General features: G+C 37.3%; 2 protein-coding genes across 3 annotated transcripts in view; both read left to right on the top strand.

Moving 5' to 3' along the window:
* The window catches only part of LOC139145666 (sulfite oxidase-like), a 438,941-nt gene that overhangs the window by 389,305 nt on the left and 24,510 nt on the right, over window positions 1-25,126 (top strand). The gene's annotated exons all lie outside the window — the stretch shown is intronic.
* Window positions 20,262-21,941, top strand: LOC139146278 (tetratricopeptide repeat protein 22-like). Its single transcript, XM_070717685.1, has one exon. The coding sequence runs from the start codon at window positions 20,262-20,264 to the stop codon at window positions 21,939-21,941; it is 1,680 nt and encodes a 559-aa protein (XP_070573786.1).

Genomic DNA, 25,126 nt, shown 5'->3' with positions numbered 1-25,126 from the left:
CATCTTTAATTTTACCCAATGTGTGTATATCATACGTGCGTTGAACTGTGATCTGTGAAGTTTGCAAACATTACGCTCATCTTATGAATGACATTTAGATCGCTTTCGTATATAACTTAAGTGAGACTTCAGAAAAAGAAACACTAATATGGAGCATATATTCTAATAGGGTGCATACTGTACTGGCCGACTTCTCTTGTATTCGGTCATTGTCAACTGTCAGTGTCTGTCTGTTTGGAGTCGATGCAGGATGTGGTGGTCGGACATTCCCACGCCTGATTTTACTGACCCCTCAGCCTTTCAAGATAATAATATCTTTGTAAGAGTGGATTTGAGTGACCGTGATTTGTCACAGTTTTCCTTTTCACTGGTAACGGGTAGTATATCACTGTTCAGTTACCATGTTTCAACTCGTCAATGTTGACTGAAGTCCGATAGCATAAAGGCGAGTTTCAGTGCCATAGCGTTGTACGCTGTACACGCGTACACTGGGCTGTACGATCGGCCTTGTAGGGTAACACTAACAGCGCATACATGGCATCATGAAATCATGCCGCAAATATAGGCGCACTGTCAGAAATTCACGAAACTTGTCACAAGCGTTGTTCAATAGCAAGTGGTTTGACACAACAAGTATTATTTTGTTCAAGACCTGTATCAGTGTGTTTCGGGTCACAGTCTAAAAATAGCACACAGCTGAGAGGTATAAACCATCATTGCAACGTACGAATTCAGTTGTCAATTATCATTAGTATTTATTTCTATCATGCATAGATACGATGAAATTACTCTCAAAAGTGTACATTACCTCATAGCATGTTCAATTTCGCATTAAATAATCATATTTGTGAGCTTTCGAGCCCATTTTCACGACCAAGTCGCTCGAACGACGTGTATTCCGACATATTGCTTGTTTACATTCAGAACGAGGCTCTGCAGCCTATTGAATTATGCAAATTTCTATACGTCCGCTCAAGCTGTAGTAGACATGAATAGAAACAAATCAGGGGGAAAATCATTTAAACTTCCAGCTACCAGTCTTTGAAGACTATTTTAAATTTATGCAGCTCCTTCATCTCACCACAGGAAATACCTTCTAAGTGATGCTATAGGCCTAATTGGCTAGATGTTCTATCGATTTGTCACTAGTGTTTCTCAGGTATTTCCGGCGCATAATTCTGCTACGATGATATTAGTGATTATTAGTGATTGCAGAGTTATCACCATTCGGAAAGAGTAGCAAATTGTCTTATGTATGGTGAACTTTTGGATCAGTGGCCCGCGTTTGAGAAATGGATGATCATTCACAACTTGCAGTTTATGGTCATTTACACTTCGATCTCGCGATAGCCTATTAGGTTTGAAGTTGCGAATGATTAATTCAGAATCGGTCATTAAGGGAAAACACCTATCGTGACCGAGTGACTCTTTATGTTCTCTATACAACGACAACGTGATTGGAAATACGTGTCGAGCTTGATGCAAACTGCGGATCCTGGAGCGGACCAATCACTGTAGAGTTAAATGGACCAATCAGGTTACATCACGTATCACTTTAGGACCAATCAGAGTAAAGCAAATCTTTGTAGCAATTTTCTCATGTTGTTTTGGCTACAATTTTCCCGCGCGACGCGCACTGTAGTTTCAGAGAATATTTGGTCTCAACTGGGGGATTTCAGATTACCATGTTCTGTTTGTCGTTTTTCTACGCAGTAAAAGCTCAAGGGTTTTATATGCTTTACTTCTACTGCTGGTGTCCGAGATTCGTGACTGCTATCAAAGAACCTGCCCGAACACTCCCCACATTGTTTTTGGTGCCGAGACCAGGATGGCAGACCTTGCCAAGCTAAAAGGCAACGAGACGTAGACACCCGCTCAAACCAGATTGCCGCCTACGAATCCGAAGAAGACAAAAGACACGTTTCGACGATTTGCTAAATACACGGGACTATACTAAATGTGAAATATGCTACTCTGCTTGAGATTGATGCCAAGATCGTTGAGAATACCGGCGAAGCTGTTCTCGATGCTGTGATGCCATGAGCCTATGCCGAACAGCTATGTTTGCCGATACATCGAACTACACCAATACTTTCTACGCTACCGATCGCGAGTGCCGACACCGTTTCTCAAGCTTCCACGGGACCTCCGCGTCTACTTCTACAACAAGTTCAGATCCAAAGACGATGGCACTGCCCAAGCTACAACTTCCTACATTTTCCGGAGACATTCTCGCGTGGGTAAGCTTTTACGATGCTTTCGTTCCGCTGTTCATGACATGTGCTTACAACAAGACATTCAAAAGTTTCACCGATGAAGCCGCCCATATACGATCGAAGGACTTTCTCTGACTGGTGCTAATTAGTCCCTGACTGGTGCTAATTATTCTCACGCCCTACAACTATTACGAGATAGATAAAGACAAGAACATAAGATCATACATGCTTACATGCGGGCTTTGTGGCAGATTCAAAAGCCGAAAGGAGATTTATCCAGTCTGCGTCGATTTTACGACACGCTGGAAAGCTATATCCGGGGACTTTATAAATAACTCATGTGGCGAATTACTCGTGTCGATAATCATGGATAAATTGTCCGTTAAATACAAGAAAACAAATTGCCAGAGACCGCAGAGACGTACCATGGACTTTACCTGAAGCTCTGCTCAAAGAAATAAACGCAACACTACCGTCGATACCGACACTACGGTACGCGGTGAAAGTATATCTCGACCGGCGCTCGCCGCTACCTTTCAAGGGAACTCCAAACCCAGTCCGTGTGCATATTGCAAAGGTATACAGTCTGGAGAATGTACTGTCGTTGTCGATCCCAAGAAACGAATGGAAATTGTAAAGCGTGAGAAATTGTGCTTGAACTGCCTGTTCAAACATCGATCGCGTGAGCGAATGTTTCAGTTTGTCGAAATTCTCCTGCGGACATTGCCAAAGAAAACATCAACACCTTTATTGATATATATTATAATAATACTGTTATATACATTACTGTCTGTCCGATATTGCTGCCAGCTGTCCCTTTACAGCTGTCGCGGTTGCCCTAAGTGTATATATACATGCATCTATCTATGTATCACTGTGTAAATGCCAGATTTTGTTCAACTTGGACCGTACTTTGATTATTTTAACGGGTCAATGTCACACAAAGACAGACAAATCTCCTTCAGTTTGGCATCTTTGATGAACACATGTTCTGTGGTATGATACATTGTCCGTTCTTCACTCTGTTCCTGATAAAGTTGACAAATGCAGTCATATTGCCATATAATGTGGCTGGGCAATGAAAACCTCTGCAAAACTGCAGCCCGCGGCCCACATGTCTTTGGCTACAGATGGTGGCGGCTTGTTGCATGCAGAGCACTTCCGGGGCCATGTATAAACGGTACCTCCCCTAGGATATTTCGGAGCTCGTTGAGTTGTGCTAACACTAAAATCGCTGAGTTTCACAGTGGTTGGCGGCAAACTGATCTGCAAAAATATCAAAACCACAAAAAGTATTGGAAAGTATTTCGTATACCATACAGATCGTGTTAAACTTGTGCTGAAAGCAAATTATCGATGTCACAGTGATTGCGAGACTTGTCTTTTGTGTGTGCTGGTGAGATAAACAGTCTCCGAAAGTAATGTAATAGAAGCGCATGGTCTACGTGTAAATGCTAGATTTTGTTCAACTTGTAACATACTTTGATTCTTTTAACGGCATAATAATCATCAAATTTTCAGTTGCATCACAGCAAAACTCCATTTAAATACTATTTTTGTTTCAGAGAAGTTGAACATACCGGAACATTCGCTGGTTTGACGTCGTTGTGAACGATTCCAATATCGTGGAGATAAGTCCCTTGCACATGTCAATCATTATATTTATTTTCTGTTTATAGTTACCTGTAGAAAAAAGGGGAGGTCAATTATAATCTAAATATTGTAGGTTGATTTACTTTTTAAGTGTTTTTCATTGTTTATCTAAAACGTTGATCATTTCGCTCTCTTTCTTGAGCAAAATTAAAGTAAACCTTGCACCGACAACAATGTGTTAACCCTATTGCTTTTACGTTATGAGCTTGATAGTGATAAAATGTGGAGAAATTTCAACAGTGAAAGCAGATGAAAATCGTATAATATTCTTTAATTAGTATGGAATCTTTCTGCATTACAGTCAGTGTGAGGAACTCTACAAAAAAAAACGCCAGAAAGACAATCCTACCTGAAGACTTTCAGATTATTTAAACTCTTCAAGATCCTTCATAACCTTTTCCCTTTCCTTTGACAGTGCAAGACCAGTCGCTGCAGACTTCACTTGGACTGTCTGTATTTGTCACACATAAAAGTATATAAATAAAAAATATGGATCTGTACTGCATATATTAATCAAATTACTAAATTCTCTCTCTCTCGCTCTATATATATATATATATATATATATATATATATATATATATCTATATATATATATATATATAATGGCAAAAACATGTATATATAAATGACTATACGTATATTAAATGTATAGTGTTCAGTTGTAGTCAAGTATTAATGATGAACTGGTTCAGTTGTGACTGAGTTTCACGCTGTTACACGATCATCAGATAGCTGCATGGTGTTGCTTTATCAGCGCACATGTTAATTCGCAGATTGATGGATAGTATGCAGTGTTCTATTGTGTTATATATATATATATATATATATATATATATATATATATAAGGTTTATGAGAGAAACAAACCGTTCATCACGTACTGCCATCCTTACAGCTTCAATATCTACTTCGCCGTCCTCATGAACGTCACTGCCACTTGTTGAAGGAGTTGGCTGTTGTAAAACAAAGTATATTTCAAGTTAGTCATTCATGACAGCACTGTGCGTTAGTATTGTCGGCTGAAATCTGCGGCTCTGAGCTAAGTCTCCCTTGAACAAACGAAGGGGCTCTACCCGAAGAAAAACCCTTGACTGCAAAGTTGATAGACAGCTTGCCTATTGGTGTATTGACATTATTCTGAAAGTACTTCAAATGTTTAAATGCGAAATCGTTTAAGGAAATTCCTTTTATTTTGACTTCTTGCCGTGTGCATGTGATAATTATATTATTCCCTCATATTTTTACAGCTCCGAAAATAGTCTTGAAGTAAAAGCAGTGTCACCACATATCTTCAACTCGAAGTGACACTGAACTCTGAAATATTAGGTAGTAGGCCCAATACATAATTATCACATTAAAATGCGAACTTTGTCCTCTCGCTATATAATGCGAGATTTATACTGTGGTCGTTCACGACACGACAGCCGGTGTTTATGTGTGACATTGTATTATTGACATCTTGCAAATTCAATGCAACTTTACAAAACAAACATTTTTGCGGTCTTGTCAGTGTATTTTTAATCTTGCTGTCGTATGTTCCTCGTATGTAGTTTCTTCATTTTTAATTTGACTTTAATAGATGTGTATTTTATATTTCATTTTTTACTTGTTTGAAAGTGGCTGCTAGCTGGCGCTGTTGACGAGAATAAAAATGAAATAAAAAATGTCGCGTCTAACGGAACTTTTTTGCATCGATTTCCGATGTGCTGATCATTGTAAGCAAAAAACATGGCTTCTGCCATCGAAATGTATGTAAAGCGTTGAAATTTCATAAAAAATTTCAAGTCATTATTTTTTAGAGTTCATCCACTCGAAATTCTGTTTGTTCTTGTGTTTTGTAGTTTTGTTGCCTGGGCGAGTGATTGTGTTCGTCTGAGTGCACAGACACCAATAATAAGGCCGTTTTATATCCTTCCTATTAAAGTCAGATCTTATACACATGAAACTTACGGTACTGGTGATATGTGTTTCTAAATTTTCAGAGCAGTTCATTTATCAAATTGAAACATTCTTCAATATTTGAAGCTGCGTGCTACTATAGCAACTGTGAATCAACCTACCGCAACACTGCTTTGGTCTCCAGACATAAGTCCAACTTTACGGGATTTTCAGGGCCCTCCTTCTTTGGCTTTTAGAGACCACACTCTCCACCGGCACGGTACTTTCTCTCCTCTTTCTGTGCTCCACCAGTTTATCTCTCTGAAGTGCATATACGAAGCAAAAGATGATGAATGACATTGAAAGAATGAAAATATTGAATGAATGAATGAAAGACTATTACCAAATCATATTGACTTTGAAATATTATTCAGCCCCCTTCTGTGGTATGAAAGGCCAATAATATCATCGGTGTTTGATTAGGAATTAAAGGTACAATATGTCAGTTTGCAACACTTTTTGTGCATGAAATGAAAAACAATGTTTGAAGGGAGAATCTGTCATCATAATTTTGTCAATAAAGAACAGTTATTAGTCCATGTCATTTCTATTCAACCCCTCTCAATGAGTTGTTGACCGAAAGCCGTTCAGGATACCATCAAGACGTTCAGGTGTTTCTCACTGGTCACACGATGATGATCCACAGCCCAGAGCTATACAAAGATATCAGAACCAGGGAAACCACGACACAAAACGGGTCATACCTTTCTGGCAGATGTGTCTCGAAGTTTCTTTAGATCTTTCTCCACGTTTTGGCGTTCTTTGCACTGAACTTTTAGTTTTGGCTTTACAGTATGGTTATTATCTGCAAAGTGAGGAAGCCATTCGGTTAATTTAACATCTCTAAGTTTCGAAATGGCTTGAATAGACTTATCAAAGATAATGGTTTGTATACCAGACACCTAAAGGAACACACTGTTACATAAATAATTTTGCTAAGGAAATATTAACGTGCCATTGTACGATTGAGACTGCGGTGAATATCCCATCATCTGTGACTATATGCAAGTGTTTTCAAGCACTGATCAACTTCATAAATTTGAAATCATTGTACACGGTGTCTGCCTGACATATATGAAATGTATTTGATTATATAAAACAATAAAACTGGAAAGATGTTACCTCTATTAGGATCGCTAGCAGCCTTCTTCAAGCTGTGTCGCCTTTATCAGCAGCGCAGTCAGCGTGTCCTTCGGAGCTGTTGTCATTAAATGAACTTCGGATAACTTGTATAGCTCTCAGTATAATCGATGTCAAGCTCAACGATATCATACCAGCTTCAACACCTTCTGCCTTCTTGCTGCCGTCGCTGACAGACTCTTTTCCTGCATTTTGTGATGTCACAGCAATTTCTTCTACAGTTTCGCCACTGGACTTGGTAATCTGGTTTGGGTAGATTAAACAAGAGAAACTCTTTACAACAGTTTTAATGAGATATTCTGTATTATCTTTTGAAATCTAAATATCTCTTCATTATATTTTCTTCGTAATATAATCACTTGAGGAAAAAAGCATAACGGCCTCATTCAGCTTTAATCATCAAAAACATCCTTTCGATTACACTGGTGACCTGATAATTAGTTTGCAATTTATTCGTCTAAGGGTCGTCGATAATAAAGACTGACGCACAAGAAACGTAATTCCTTTGTTTTACTTGAAACCCCCTCCCCTCCCCTCAAAACGAAAGTCCTTATGCGAAATGTATATATTGTGTATTAAGATGCCGTTTCTGACAAACCCACACGCACCTCTCCGATCCGCACGCCTACGAAAAAATACCATAAGTGCACATTAATTAAACCTCCACAGAACATTTTCATGTATTTCGCAAGTAGGGAAATGTTTCACGTACATGTTTAAGTTGAAAAAGCATACAAGTTTTTCACATTTATGTCCTTTCGTTGTCTTTTTATTGTCTTCGTATTTTGTGGTCATTCCGTTCTCGATGAACGCGAAGGTAGTATTGCGTTCTCGCTGCAAAGTCGCACTTTGTTCCGTCAGACATCCAAAAACCACAAGTAAACACTTGTGTGGGATCTGAGTCAGTTGTCTTTCCCTTTTTTCTTGATTCTTTCTTTCATTCTGCTTTTCTGCTTGATGAACTAGTAATTCGTGCCTCTCCTGATCGGACTTTGAATTGAATACATATAGTATAGTAGTTACATCCACGGCTGCATACAGTTTTCTCTCCGCAAAGTCTCCGTTGTTCAACGCTTGGACAGACGGTCTCTATACCCGGTGCATCTGAAGGTCTTTCCCTTGGGTCTTTCCCTTGCTATTTCATGAGTAGTGATGGTCTCCAGCAACGACGAATAGTGTCCGCTGTGAACTTTGCTCCACTGTGGCAAAAGTGTTCCCAACTTTCGAAGTTTAGCTACAGCGTTGACAGCATGAACTGGGTGCGTCTTACAATGATCGCATCGTTCGTCGTCACATTTCATAAATTGTAATTGGTATGGCCGGCGAACTGTGTGCTTCAGTATGAATAGATATTCATCTAGCAGTGCATGGAGAACGGGATCTGATTTAATAGCATTAATGCCAAGTTTAGCTAGCATTTGTACTTGTTCGTAATCGCTGTACGGAGAGGGGTCAACACCAGTACACTCAATACCGTAGCTGTGAATGTCGAATCCATCCCATTTCTTTCCGTTCCAATACGCATTCAACTGGTTAATTGCCTGATCAAAAACAGCGGCTTCTTTAACACGTAGTTGCGCAGAGTTCAGCTCACTCTGTTGACAAGGGGGCTTATCTTCATTTGGTAGAGTTACATGGAGTGTCACACCGGACAAAAACTTGGAAAGTGGGGCCCACGCATGTTCCTCTGTGGCCTGCAGCGTACGACGTCAGAATGAAAATATCAAGGTCCAAATCGCGCCACACACGACCAAAGAAAATCAAGTTCACAATCACTCCCTCCGTCATTTACAGTTGCAACAGCGTACTTTTCTTCTTTCGATATAATCGGCTGCAGTATCTGATACAGGTCATTGGCATGAGTCTGGGAAGTTGAAGCGTAGAATTTCGTTGCTCGGTTAATTACCGTCAATTCACCAGATCTTGGGTAGACGAAGTGAAGTCGACCCAGTTTATCACGTTTATATTTGTACTGGGATTTATTGATGAGGCGTACTGGTGAAATAGACCGACAGCGCCGACTTCGCTTGCCTTCATTTCGTGGAATACTCAAACTTCGAGAACGTAGTAGTTTGCGTTGCTTGGTTACGTCAGGTTGGCGGGACAAAAGTCTCAAATAACCAGACGGTATGATTTTGCTGTCTTGGTACGGGAAATCGTGGTCCGGGTAGTTAGGACTATCGTCCATCATGAAGAAAGAACGGAGTTGAGGGTAACGAGAAACAGCTGTTCCGACGTTACTTTATTTTGTCGTCACACGACATCGTGATAAACTCGCTCTCGTGCATTTGTGCAAACTCCATGGCATAGTTTACTGTTGCACACGAGAAGTGAAAATCTGCATTTTCTTTCACTACACGGTTGTTAGCTTTAGCGGGTACTTTAGCTTGAATAAGTCCCTTGTAGCGGCCTGCAAATCGCGAGTTCTTTCTGGGCGCAACCATGAGACGGTGAACAGTGTCCCTACTTAATCCCTGTTCCTTCAATCCAGGTATTAGGCCTACATCGAGTAGATGATTATCTAAGCAAGGGAAACCCAAGAACTCGTAGATATGATATGACGTCGCCTTTCTTGTGCTGAAAACGAGTGAAGTTTTAGAAAGTTTAAAGTTGATATCCACTAGTGATACGCGTGCCTGTGAATTGTGCCTGTGTTGCGTTCTCGCATTTAACTTGCGCATGCGTGGTGATCAGCCTTACTTTCCACATCAACATCTACATTTAATACTTCATCGAACAGTTCCGGCTCGACTACCATTTCGTGTATATTGACAACGACTTGTGTGTGTCCACGAGAAACTATAATCACAGGTAGCCACTGGCAAATCAACTGGCTAGCGACAGATATCACCGAATATGACTTTGGGTCGCGATTTAGCACGTCCGTGAAAATACCTGTTATTAACGTTGGTTAGCTGTGGGTCCACAGCTGTGGTGTTTTCGGATGGGATTTCCACCTTTTAGGGCTGGTTTTGACTTTTCGATTTTTAACCCCGCGGTGGCGGGGTTAAAAAATGGAAAAGTCAAAACCAGCCCTAAAAGGTGGAAATCCCGTCCGAAAACACCACAGCTGTGGACCCACAGCTAAACGTTGGTATGACTGATAGCTTCGGCACATGCAAGCAGATCGATCGGTGTCAGGTCTCCTTGAAACGCAGTTGCCGAACGATACATACTATTACTACTATCACACAGATTGTCAATCGCTTTGTCCCATGTGTATAAACGACTATTTAGACCTTCGATGTAAAACGTAGCACGATTCACGTTATGTCGACACAGTGATTTCATTTGAGACAGGCGAATGCGAAGTCGCGACAACAAGCTATCTATGGTCGTTTCCACATCGGCTATTTCCGCACACGCCTTGGACAAAACTATAGATTTACTGCACTGCACATTGCAGTATACCATATTAAATATCATTCTTGACTTCAATTTGCGATACTTGCAAAAGTGATTTCGCCAAATTATCAAGTTTGGTGTTGAGTGCCGTGCGCTCATTCGAAATCAGTTTCTGTTTACGCTGGAAAACCGACAATTCATCATACTCGCGTTAAACGAGAATATGGTACGATTTTGCCGCCTGTACCATTGCCTGAACAAATGACGAGACTGATAAAACATCCTCAGTCACGAGCTGCTCTGAACGTATGTTTAGGTCAAACAAAACTCGTCAACAAATCGGCTTTCAAACTCTTGCAAAATGACACTTTGTTCGGTGGCTTGCTTGTTTTATTTGACTGAAGTCTGGGAGAGACCTAGTACTAGGTTTTGCTGTCTCTGATGTGGTTCATTGGTTACCTACCGCTATGATCAGCTGATGGAGCATAGGTCGTCTCCAACTTTTGCTGTTTCAATTTTACAAACCCATACGATTTCTTCGCAGATGCCTGATCTTCTGCCTCTCTTTTCTTTGTGACATCATCCAGATATTTTTCTAGTAAGGACGGGTCATTTTTGTATGTCATTTCCCACGCATCCTGGGCTTCCATCAAAACTACTGCCTTTGTTCTCCCTTGACCATGGCATGGTTGTACAGTGTGCATCACAAATCGTTCATAGTCACCTGGATGTTTCGAGTACTTGGAATTTGAGTTCAAAACAGGGTAGTTTGTCGACGCAGTTGTACAATTTTTTCTTTGAAGCTATTCCACTATTCCACGAAGCGTGGTTTCGCTGTCACACATGCATGTGACACACGCTCAAATGTCGGCTGACTGCACAGCGTACCACGTGTCACTGCACAGCTCTATACAGAAAAGTGTATCAATTTCAACTCAAAAATGAAATTGCAACAGTGTTTCTTTTGTAATTCATGTTTGAAGTCTTTTTACTCCACAATTCTGCAGTAAATTCAGCGCCGCACTTTTCCCACAAGCGCAAGTGGTCATGGTTTAGGAAACAAAAGACAAAATTCCTTATGCGATTTTGACGCACACAAAACAAAATGAGCTTTTACCCCTCCCCCACGAAAGAATTACATTTGTCGTGCTTCAGCTTTTATTATCGACGGTCCCTAAATCATTTGCATTTATATGTAAGTATTTAGAATGGAACCTTTCTGCATTGCAGTCAGTGTGAGGAACCATACAAAAAAAGGCAAGAAAGACAATCCTACCTGAAGACCTTCAGTTCCTTTATCTGTTCCAGATCCTTCATAACCTTTTCCCTTTCCTTTGATTGTGCGAGACCAGTCACTGCAGACTTAACTTGGATATCTGTATGAATCACACATAAAAGTATAGAAATAAAAAACATGGAAGGATTTAGAATCAGATACTGAATATATTAATCAAATTAATAAATTATCAAGAGAAGTATTAGTTGATTTCGTTTCTTTTGCTAGTTAAAGCCATAAATTATTTATGGGCAAGTTCGTCTTTAAATTTTTCTGTACTAAACAACCCTAATTTTTACATACAATGATATATATATATATATATATATATATATATATATATATATATATATATATATATATATATATATATATATATATATATAAACAGATTACTTCAAGTACAAAGTAATGAAATCTATTACTTGAAATCTGTTTAGTAATCTGTTTATTTTTGTACTTTGTACTTGAAGTAATCTGTTTATTTATAACGCTCTGCTTTTTGCATTGAGCACTGTAATTTCCCTCGAGGACATCTGTATACTTCGATATATATATATATATATATATATATATATATATATATATATATATATATATCAAGTGCATTAAGCGTGAGAATATCGGTCATCAGTAGTGTAGGGATACTTTTGGAGCAGGACACAGACTCGGTTGTCAAAACGATGAAATACTGTCAGTGCCTTTATTCACCATTAGTCGGAGAGTAGTGATTGGAGCTCGAGTGTTTCTGTTTTTCAAAATTTGGTACAACTGGTAACATTAGAAAACTGTTCTGATTTAGATATCTCCTCATAATATCTCTTTAAATCGAAGTCAAAGTGTATGACATCATACCACCTTCAATCTTGGCATCAGCAATGTCGACTGGAGGATTTTTGGTACTTAGTTCCACACTATCAACGATATTATCAATAATCTGTAAGATAGACTCGGAACATCATATCCACGAAATATTCTTCGCAAATCTTTGGCATATCTTGATAAATACATTATCTTTTTTATCCGCTAATATCAATTCTTTAGAAAAAATGCGCGAAAGGGGTTCATTCTGAAGTAATCGTGGAAAGCTACTCAACTATATACCTTTTGGTGAGGGTACATCTACGCTACATTGTACTTGGTGATCTGTAATTCATCTGCAATGTCCCTGGCAACAATCATATTTATGTTTCAGGCAACAAAATTTATATTTTCTTACACATTATATTGAGTACACCAGGAACTACACTAATGCAGGCATTCTTACCTGACGAATAGAAGATTCTTTCAACTTTGCCAGATCTCTTTCAACGTCTCGCCTCTCCTTTGAAGGTTGCCATGGCAGTTCTTTGGATTTGTTCTTTACTTCGACATCTGTATTGATGACATAATATGAAATAACATTAAAAGATGAAAGACTCTAGCAGCAGGATCTACATGTATCTTAAATGAATAAATAGTTTGTCAAGAGAAGACGGCGCTGATTTTGTTAGTTGAAGCAGGGAAAGATTAAAAGTAAAACTTGTCGACAATGACCCCTTTTCGTGAACGACATTTTCTATGAAAGAATCAATTCTGATTTGTATAATAACTACATTGTATATGAACTCCCATGTTAATGGTGGTAGTGTAGTTTAAGAAGGCATTCTGGCAACAGAATAAAGTTAGTCATTCATCTTATGTTTCAACAGCATATACAACTTATGGGAGAGAGTTGATTCGGGTCTTGCGTCGGATTATCAGTTTTAAATCTTTGAAAAATGATACAGATCGAAACAACAGACAGGTATTGTCATTAAATGAACTCCGAATGACTTGCATAATAGCTCTCAATATAACTGATGTCAAGGCTAACAATATCATACCAGGGTTAACACCTCCGTCGCTGAAAGATTTTGTGCCTTCGTACTGTGACGTCACAGCAATGGCTCCTACACTTTCGCCACTGGAATTGGTAATCTGGTGGAGAAGATGAATGTTAAGAGAACTCTTTATAGCATTTGTAATGAATTATTTGTCATTGTCTTTTGAAATCTTTTCATCTTTTCATACAATTTTCTTTGTTAATATACTAGCTTGAGGCAAAAAGCAAAAGCACCTCGTGCCATTCCAATCACCAACAACAACTAGACTGGATAATACCGGGTGAGCCGACTTATTAGTTTACGATTTATTCCTCTAAAATTATATCCATTTATATGCCATTATTTAGAATGGAATATTTCTGCATGGCAGTCATAGAAGTGAAGAACTATACAAAATAAAGGCCAGAAAGACAATCCTACCTGAAGACTTTCAGATTCTTTAAGCTGTTCAAGATCCTTCATAACCTTTTCCCTTTCCGTTGACAGTGCAAGACCAGTCGCTGCAGACTTAACTTGGACGTCTGTATTTATTACACATATTTAAAGTATATAAATAAAAATATGGAAGGATCTAGCAGCAGATACTGAAGATATTAATCAAGTTACTAAATTGTCATGAGAAGTACATACGTTGATTTCGTTGCTTTTGCTAGTTAAAGCCATAAATTATTTCAACAAAGCTTGACACTGGGTATTGCAATCATTTCACCGTGTGGACCTGTAAAGAGGAAGATGGGAGAGAAAGGGTTCAGAGAGCTGTACAAGACACTACGGTTAATATTATAAAACAAAAAGTTGTAGTGTCATAAATTACAGTTACTACCCTCTAAGAGGAACTAAATCAATACGAGTTTAATTCTTTCTTTTCAGTTTATTTTCTGTAACTATGAATTATTTTAGTATTTTAGTTCTCTTGAACCGTATTGTACTAGCTTCATATTCAATACCCTATTATAAAGTTTACTTCATGGTTTTCCCCATTACTTTTTTAATGACAAATTCAAAAATTTTACAAAGGAATATTTCATGATCAGGAGTATTGATACAGTACAATCACTCCTTTACCTAAACATGGATAGGAGTTTTTGCTTGGTTGGAATTATGTCTCCTGAGAAGCCCTCGAGACCTAGCTTTAATGGTTGTAGTTAAATTTGATATGCACAGTGTCTTAGAAGACATCTTGTTTTTGTTGCAAACATAAAAAACAGCATGACAAACAAATGACTTTGATTGACAATCATTTTACACTTGAAAACAACACTTCTTTAATTAAAATCCTGACATTGGGAGGAAAACAATGAAAACGGTGCATCAATTATTGGAACCAAAAATATCTTGTCATTTTTCATGTAATAATAAATATATATCGTTTTATCAACGTTTTATGAAATATTAGTGCATGTTGCTTTCTCATACTGCATTCTCGTAGAAAAAAAGCAGTCAATGGTCAGTTTTTTTTGTCATGCTTTGTATATAAATTGCAAATTTCGTAATGATGATTATACTTTGCAAAACAGTCTGTTAATTTGCAAAAATCCAGATATATTTGATGTATATCTCTGATGTATTAAATTTAGCTCCTAAAGGGTGTCATTGAATTTGAAATATTGGCAAATTTGTTCTCTAGAGAGAAAATGAGAGTTACCCCTCAGGAAAAGACGTCTTACATGTAAACGGCTTATTCCTGTTATGTATATATATATATATATATATATATATATATATATATATATATATATATATATATATATATATATATATATATATATATATAAACCAATTATCATATACATACATTGTTGTATTATTATATTATATTTATATACACACATATATATAGTGTTATATAATGTAGTTATTTTATATGTATGTTTATATGTGAGTGCTACATGCATTTAGCCAACTGTGTTAATACCAACCATGTCAACGAGAGAGAGAGAGAGAGAGAGAGAGAGAGAGAGAGAGAGAGAGAGAGAGGAGAGAGAGAGAGAGAGAGAGAGAATATAAATTCCATTAAAAGTTGTTTTCAAATGGTGGATTTAAATTTAAATTTTTACGATTACATCACTTTAAATTGACAACACTTTGTGTCGATCGAAGGCAGGGGAGCTTACTCAGTCCAAACAGGTATATATGAATTATAGGCTACCGTTGTTGTAAAGTATTGATGAATATGGAAGTAGCCGCCGAATGATAGACATTTCTTTCCTAATATCTGGCAAAATAAATTGATAACATCGTGTGGCATTGAGTCCATACTAGCACAACCATCATAGCTTTTCACTAATTGGCGAAGGACGGATAAAGTACGAAATGGGATTTAAACATTATGACTGAAACTGTAGACAGAGCTTCTCATCAACTGACTTACAATCGAATATACATTCATTTGAATGTCATAAATTATAATATACCAAACCGCTGAAGGAATTGTTGAAACATGTCAATCGTCGTGTGACACTGTATTAGAGGTCAGTACCCCGGCCCTCTTTTTAATTTGATCACATGCCTTGGGAGTCTCTATGATTTATAGTTTCTACGAACCCAGTATTAAAAGAAAATCAACAAGAATGTCATGCGCAGTGCATGTCTGCCAGTAACACGTATCTTTCACTTTGGTGTAATCAACTTCAGTGTGTTAACAATCGGACTTTTCTGCGTACATATGTGCTGTGAACCAGTCTAAAGAGACCCTACTTGAAACAATAAATACATTTTCAAAGGTGTTGTGTATAGAAATCGTTTAGTAAAGTACAATCACTGTAATGGCGAACAATGTACCTATTGTCTGGACGTTACTCAAGTATTTGTGGTTGACAGATCAAGTTGGTTAAACCATAGACCCTTTCTCGAAGGTCTATGGTTAAACAAACACCATGCTTCTAAAGAATACAATATTTCAGTGGAATTACATTTTACTTCTATTTTGAGAAAGTGACTAATTTTTCGAAAATGGACGATGTCGTATCAGTGCACTAAATAGTTTATCGTTGTTATTAGTTTAATCCCTTTACGGCAAAGTTTCTAATTTGTCTTTTCGTAGAGAAACTTCGCACTCCAAGTGTTTATTGTCTTGAAACGGTTTCCTAATATTGTTAGGAAGTATTTTCATAAAATGTGAAACAGACGATTGTGTACCTCACAAATAGTCTGCACATTTTATATGCCAAGTATTTTTTCTTATTTCAGTAAGACGCGTAGAAGAAAAATTGTGCTGATACACTGTCAAAAAAAATTCACGAAAGTAAACCTCTGATGGCCAGTACAGTGAACAGTCACTGTCGGCAGACTATCAACGCTAAATGGATACCTATAAACAACAAAAGGACAAATCCGCTGCTACGCATTGGTTTTACTGTGTTTTTTCTTTAAAAATTCATCATGACCGAGTTACTGTAGGGACAAGTACCCAAGAATATATAAACAATGCCGCGATATAAAGACATTCAAAGGGTTCTAGTTGTACATGATAAGAAGTCAACTCTGTTTCAGAACTTCGCCAGCACAGGTGCGTGCCATATAACACAATTGCGTGTAGGGATGGCAATCAATATACAAGTTAGTATAGTGTGGTGACCTACTTTCACTTTGATTTAACCTGAATCTAGACATAAGCAAAGGTTACCTTAACATTTAATTTCAAATTGAGTCGACGGAAATAGCTAGTATGTTGATGTAAATGCCATGAATAAACCAAAAGTGAAAGTTTCACACAAAAGTGCCTAAAATAGTCCCTTTTAAGAAAAAATATAGCGGGAGAGACACTCCAGGGGAGAGTTTTGCTTTAATACTCAGAACGTTTTCTTTTGAGAAGTAGGAAAAATTCGTTACTGACATGGAAGACAAAAATATTGGAAAAATATCATCAAACCTTATAGTTTACTGGCCCTTTAATTTTTTCAATACATGGACTATGGTCTGTTTAAACATTGAAATTAAGATAAAAATACACTGTAGTCACCCCAATCTTTTCAATGGAGTGACACTGTAGTGTCTCTCAATTTTGTCAATAAAGATAGTTCCCATTCACCGAGTTTATAATCATTAAAGGCTTACAGCGATATGTCTGGAGTATGTTCTTTGCTAAATTTTCATTTACGTGTTTAAAACGTTATTAAATTACGAGAATACTCATGAGGTATCTATGTTTTTTTGATATATGGCATCTAGAAAAATCACCAAATACATAACATCAATGTCATAACACATTATAGAAATCCGTGAGCGTGAAAAGCGTAGTAGTATGTAAAAGACAAGGAAAGCTTGTAACAAGGAAAGACTTGACAACATAAAGAAAATAGAACGTTGAGAATTATAACATGTGGTCACGGGCTTTTTAATTATACGCTAACTACGGTTTAGCCATGCCATGGTGGTCAAAGCAGGCGAATTTCATTCCGTCATGGTGTATTTTTATATATTTTTTTATTTGTTTTGCATTTGATTTCGCGTTCCTTTAACTGCTCAAAAGTGCCAGAAAACTGTAACTTTTGATGATTAGTTTTCATGCATTTTCTTGTCATGTCATTTACATTCTCTTGTTCTGCTCGATAAATGAATAAGATAGACAGTATTCAACTTGTCAACTTTGCCTGTACATGGGTGAACTGTATTATAATGATTGTAAATCAGCAATATTCAAATTGTGTTTTCTTTTTTTCGACTCTTACACGCTACGTTTTGGTATCATGCTCGACAAAGATGTGTCAGTTTGTTCTGAGTCTGTTTTCATGTTCAATACATTATATATCATTTGTTATATATAACTTGTCATTGCATTTGTGAAGATATAGCTTACGGTGTGCAGAACTTAGAACAAATGATAACATGTCATTTACATTGGATGTCAACATAACTTTTTTAACATGAAGTGTTTGCATTTTCGCCGTTGTGACATTTTGTTAATACCACAAAGTAGTGTCTTGACGGGAACACCTAGCACCCGATTTCACTTTGCAATGTGCGTTTAAACATGTAGAAGAATTAAGAAGAATTTGCATTACGAAAACTATGTGAACGATTTTCAAGTAGTCATATCTTCAAACCTTAACACAGTAACAACAATATTTATATCTCCAAGACAAGAGTATAAGGCATCTGTCAATGTACATTTACATTTCTTTCACTTCTACTTCGCATTTAACTCCAGTATTTCAACAACCGAACTTATAAGGGTACGCAACAATAGAACAAACTCGAGCTCGTACACGACTGATGTACGTACTCAACATATTCGGCGAACAATCAACAATTCACAGCCCCTTGACAGATACCATAGCTATTCTTTGGAAGCCACGCACTTATATTTGAATGGTTGACTAAGTAAGTCGGTTAAACAAAGGTCGTACCTCAGGACGATAGAATAGGTCTGCACAAATATGCCACTTTACTTCTATTTTTAGAAACTGACTAATTTATTGAGAATGATGATGTTATATCAATTCACCCGAATACCTGTAGTCATAATAAAAGGGGCATATTACAGTGATAGTTGCATATACTCCAGGTGACTTGGACAAGAAGGGGAAACGTTTTGTTGCATTTTGCTATCGAAAGAAGTAACTGTATCGAACTACAAATCAGGTAGGTCTTGATTTCGTAGTGACACCATTTCCATTAAAACCTATTTCTTACAGGCTGATATCATTGGCTGTTAATGTTAAGCTCGATATTGTATGTAACGGGAATGTTCACGTTAGAGTCTTTGACTGTAGGATTTAGATGGACTTTGGACAAAGTTCTTTTCGTCAAGTATCATTTATTGGGCGCTCAGATTCCATGATTGTTGACTCAAGCTAACGCTTCAAAGTAAAAGTACAATTACAAGTAAATATCATCACCTCCTACATCAAGGGTTTTTGTAGACAAAATGTAAAACGTCTGAATGGGGAGTCGGCTGATACTGAAATTTACTTACCTGCTTGCTCGTCATCTGTATATTATATTTGGCACAGTGGGTTTCGAATTGATGTCTTTGTCTAGATAATCATCAACACTCAACAAATCAACATAATGACACCGGATTAAATCTGTCGATTAAATATTAACCAGATTTACTTCCCCACAAGAGGCGCCGAAAAGTTTCACGTTTTCACCTCTGATTTCTTACAGAAATGTCCGAGTTAAGTGCTTTTTTGTTTATGCACATAAAACGAAATGCACGACAATCTTGGTATTTGGACCGATCTCTTGGCTCACTTTTGTCGGTAAAACCAGAATGACTGTTTACCCGCAAAACAAGTTAAATTGAATTTGGTAAAAAGGAAAAAAATGAGGATATTTCAATGCAAAATCATGCAATTTGTGGGTATTATAAAAGAACAATACTGTACTAAATTTTACATCAGCCAGAGGTACCAGGTAAAACGTGCATATACGCATCTTTTGAAAGTACCGTACTTTTGTAAGCTATCGTAAAGAAAAACTGAGGATATATCAATGCAAAATCATGCAATAAAAATAACTACTTTTACATCAGCCAGAGGTAACAGGTAATACGTGCATATACATATGTTACTTTTGTAAGCCATCGAAGAGAAACGATAAACATTGTGTATTTTGTGTGTGTGTGTTATTGGTAGTCATGTTTATCTGACTTCATCTTCATGACTGACACCCTTGCAAAAGAAAATCTCCAACAATATTTTTGTCACAAATTTAAGGCACGTCAACACAAACAGGTATTTGGTATTCTGACGATTCTTCATTTGCATACGCTATAATGTACATCATGAAATGATGATAAATCGTGTCAGCATTACATCAATTACTTAATATAATTACGAAATATTGACAAAATTATAATCCAAATTTTACCTGTAGAATCATGGCGACCAATCTTAGAAAAACTCTTCCATCGTCTCCAGATGACTGTGGACATTTTCGTCTGTCATTGCTGCTACTCACTAAAGATATTGACAAACGATCCCTTAATGCTCGTTATGACAGCATCAGCAAACAACTTGAGAATGAAGTTGGATATTTCCGTCATGGCTTGTCGAACATGCTAGGCATGCTAGAATTTCAAAAGGGAGAAACGGTCAAGGCATGCCAAACGTTCAAAGAAATCTTAGAGAAAGACCCTACGAACTTGAATGCTCTGTCTAATTTGAAAACGGTTTATGAACGCATGAACAGAAAGCGAAAAGCCAAGGATTACAGGGATAAACTTACTGAAGTATTTGGGGATCAAGGAAGATTATTGGGAGAGGAGAGACAAACTGCACTTCTTAGATGTGTTGCAGAACAAGCATATTCCCTAGCTTTTGACTGTTACGATGAGAAAACAGGAATGCCACCAAGATGTGAGGAAGCAATTTCTATGTATGAAACTGCTTCAAGAGAGTCTGAAAATTCGGCAGCACTAGACGGTGAAAGGTTTAAATGGAAGATGTGTATGTTGGTTGGTCGATACAATAAGCTGGCAAAACGGGGGCTATGGTACAAAAGTGTAGGCGAAAAAATAGAAGCCACCAACGAAGTGATCACTCTACTACAGATGCTGAAAAATATCCTAGGTAACTGTACTGATGGGTTTTATCAATTTCAATGCTGGTGTTACATTGGTATGTTGTTGATTAAAGGGAGACATTTGATGGATGCGGGATCAGATCCTGAAAATCATGAAAAACTACGGGAACTGGATCTTGTCAAGTATTATGAGCGACCAACTCTTTGCTTTGAAGTTGCTGATAGATGTTATGATGGCGGTTGGAAGGAACTGGTCAAGTTTGCCAAATTACTGATCAAAGATAAGCAATATGAGAATGCATTACAGGTGATTGAGAAATCACTTTCAAAGAACCCTGCTAACTCTAACTGGCACGCTTATGAACAGAGGGCAAACATCCACATTAAAATGTATGATGAACAGCCACAACGCTTAGCGAAGCAAGGTGGAGTACCTGACAAGACATTGCTGAGGAAAGCAGAAGTAGATTTGGAAGTATGTTTAGAGATAATGGCTTACAGCCCAACAATTTTATTAGAGATGGTCAGAGTACAAACCCGTTTGTGTCAAAATCAAAAGCGACCATGGTTTGATTATGAAGTGGAAGATATGGATGCCTTAGAGAAGGCATTCGAAATTTTGGCAAAAATTGAGAATACTGGAGACATGGAAGAATATGTTTATGCACAGTATATGATGCTACATGGTGACTGTTTAATGTACGCCAAGGAATATTCCGATGCAGCTGCCAAGTATGAAGAAGCTGTAAAGTATTCGCACAGATTCTACTCCGGCAATTTTGCAGCTTTGCTACGTGCCCTGTTTCATCGCCTTCGGCAGCATGGACCAATCAATATTCAAGGTACAGATGACGCGGCAGCCATCGTGAACAAAATTATGGATTACAACGCCTCGTACGATAAACATTATGTACACAAAGTAATCAACGATTTATCGCGAATGTTTCACGAAGAATTCCGCGAAGTGGACAAGTATGCATCAAGAAACTCTGGTATGAACCTTCACCGAATTATCGACAGGTCGAGTCTTAAATAGAACAATATAGCGTTGTGTAACACAATGTGATAATGAACAGAAAACAATGGCTTGTTTCGATTTGTTCACTAAAACGTAAAGCCATGCAAACAACACCAAATGCAATTAGTGATACTTATTCCACTGCAGCTGTATTGGCAATTTCAAGTTATTGACTTAATATATGATGTTTGAATCGTTGCAGTATTCAGTGTTGTGAACAGACATATGTAAATATTTGGGAATTTAGTGACAGAGATAACCCTTTGTAAGTATAACTGCTATTATTTTAAAAGTTGTTACCCGTCAATAGTTAAGAAGGATTTTTACAATAAGCTTATAATTGGAGACAAAAGCCCAACTAAACTAATCCACATTATTACTTTAAATAAATCCGTATTGTTACTTAACACTTGAGGTTTATTCTAGTCTTTAACTATACTGAGTTCATCCAAGTGGCCATAAAATGTCTCCAAATTGCTAAAATCTTTTATATATGTTTTATATGTATGTAGAATGTAATGTCTAAGTATCAATGACGATGAAGAAAATGTTTACCCGCATTTCTAAAACTGCATTGTTTCATTGTAGGCGAATTTTGTGAACAAATGCAAATTTGCACTTAGTAAAATGTTAATTGTCTTTAAAATTACAGACTTATTTTGAACTTTTGTATTTGTTTCAATAACATGTGTTTTCCGAAAAGTTTGAGTTAAAATAGTAGAATATGTTCTGACAAAGTTTAAAGAGCTCAAATGTGCCGTTTTATTAATAAAAGCAATAAAATGCTGATAGCTATAATCTATGAGCTGCGGATATAATGGATGACATCAAAGACAGTAGATATATATTTGAAGTGTGTCATTTCGGGGAAAAAACGAAAATCGACGAAGTTAAAATTTAGAATCTTACGGTCCTTGAATACTTCCATTTTTAATATTATGCAATTTTGATGTTCTGCTATATTTGGACGTTTTTATATAGTTCGCTAACATTTAAACGGAGTTCTGTTCACTTCGCCTTTACGTTTTGAACATGTTGTATTTCTTAGGGAAGACTATGCTTGTCAGGAGAGATTCATTCTATTATCATTCAGGAATTTGAACTGAATATGGTGATGAATATTACGAATGTGGATGATGTTAAATATATATTTGAAGTTGACAAAGTTTGGGTTTCAGGTGATTGGATTCAGCATTGCTATCATTCATTCAGCTGTATGACCCATTTGCATCGAGTTATTTTTGTTTGTGCCTATTCACTTGATTTCTAATAAAATTGTATACCAGTTTTTCATGCAGAGTTATTTTTTCAATCAGCTATTGCAGCTGACCCTACTACGTTAGTGCGGATTATTTCCCGGGAAATCACCAAGTGCAAGGAAGAGCCAAACATTAATCAAAACGTATGCTGATTTTCTTAATACGTTCAACTATACATAAGCCCTTGGTATCTTTATCATACGTGAAACTTTGCGTCAGAACGCGGAATTACATGAACAGTGTAACTCTCATGTTTTCTTACTCATTTGCGAGCTATGACAACTTTGCTTGCAGCGTAACAGCTGACAAATGTTAAACATCGTACACGGCTCTGACAAGGTTATATTTATGATTTTCCTGCGGGTGCCAACATTTGCATTTGTCAGCAACAATAAATTTTGTTTAACCGTTCAAAAATTCGACCTATCCACATATAAACAGCAGGTCCAGCTTATGGTGTGTATATTTAACAACTCCTTATATAGATACAGTAGCGCATGCAATTCATATGAAGACATTCGAGCTAGACACAGCCTATTAGCTAAAGAGTTAGTGAGGCAAGGATATAGATTAGTGAAATCGTTTAAGAAGTGCTGTGGTAGATACGGAGATGTTGTATCAAAATATGACCTGTCTGTTTCTCGAATGATGTGTGACAGCATACCAAATTTTGACTCACAAAAGTAATTTGGTGAGTTCACCAAATAACAATGGATTTGTCGCTTTGGGTCAATCTTGACCGGTGCAGCTAGCTGGCAGGGTACGCTTACCCATTCTTGACACCCGGTACTACCACTATTTCGTGGTTCAAGATGACCCCATTGCCTTTGTCATTTTCGATATATGTTCTTGGACCTGGTATATTTCATAGTTAACTTGAATGATAATGATTATTGGACCTGATTAGATGTCTACTTCAACAGCGATTTATCAATACTGCTAAATTTATCACAAATATATCAGGGGTCATCCTTGTAAGTTTTATCAGTCCAAAGGTTGACCAGCATTTTCACAACACCGATACAAAGTCCATGCATGTAATCCACAGCAATGCCTCTGATGATGTTAAATTTTCGGAATGTCAATACCCAACCCTTAAATGGCTTCCTTCATTTCAGCTACTGTTTTGGAAAAGTCAATTGTTTGTTCATGAGTTCTGGGTTCTCCTTGCCCTGACATCTCTCCTATCAAAAGGGTATGCATGTGTGTGGCCTCTTTCACTGGTTTTTACTGTTGCTCCTGGAGAGGTGCAGAATGGACATCCATAAAATCACTAAACAGACAAAATTCTGTGAAGATACATCTTGCAGGTGCATCAAATACGCCACTCAACATAATACCTCTCACTGTTAGCCGTTTGACACCACCTATACCGGTATATCGATGACAACTCCTACAAATGATGGAAAGAAAAAGTTATAAATGTAACCTCCACAAATGTAATAATCTCCATAAATGTAATATCAACCATAATTGTAATAAAGTGCACCCATAAATGTAATATCACCCATAAATGTAACAAAAATCAACCATAAATGTAATAAAAACACCAACCACAATTGTAATAAACGGTAACCATAAATGTAATAAAAAATCACCCATAAATGTAATACTTGTCAACCATAAATGTAATAAATCTATTTTGTCGTTGCAATTGAGGAATTAGCCCTTAAATATTCATCTTTGTAATAAGGAAAGCAACTCCACACATTATTCATATCCTAATTTTTTTGCGATTAGTGTGTTTTGTACATTTGAAAGTGTATTTTACGTTTCCCTATTTTGGTACAAAACTGATTGGCCATGGCGAGACACAGCTGTAATCTGAACGTCAGTGCAGTCTCTACTCCAAAGTGGAGGAGACTGTATAACACTACGATCCTTTAACGCCTTTTTATCGAAATTTGCCGTACTTTCTAAATCAGTCGCCTCAAATTCATCTTA

This window comes from Ptychodera flava, chromosome 12, assembly GCF_041260155.1.
Source record: "Ptychodera flava strain L36383 chromosome 12, AS_Pfla_20210202, whole genome shotgun sequence".
In the NCBI taxonomy this organism is placed as follows: Eukaryota; Metazoa; Hemichordata; class Enteropneusta; family Ptychoderidae; genus Ptychodera; species Ptychodera flava.
This window is presented reverse-complemented; position numbering and strand designations above follow the sequence as displayed.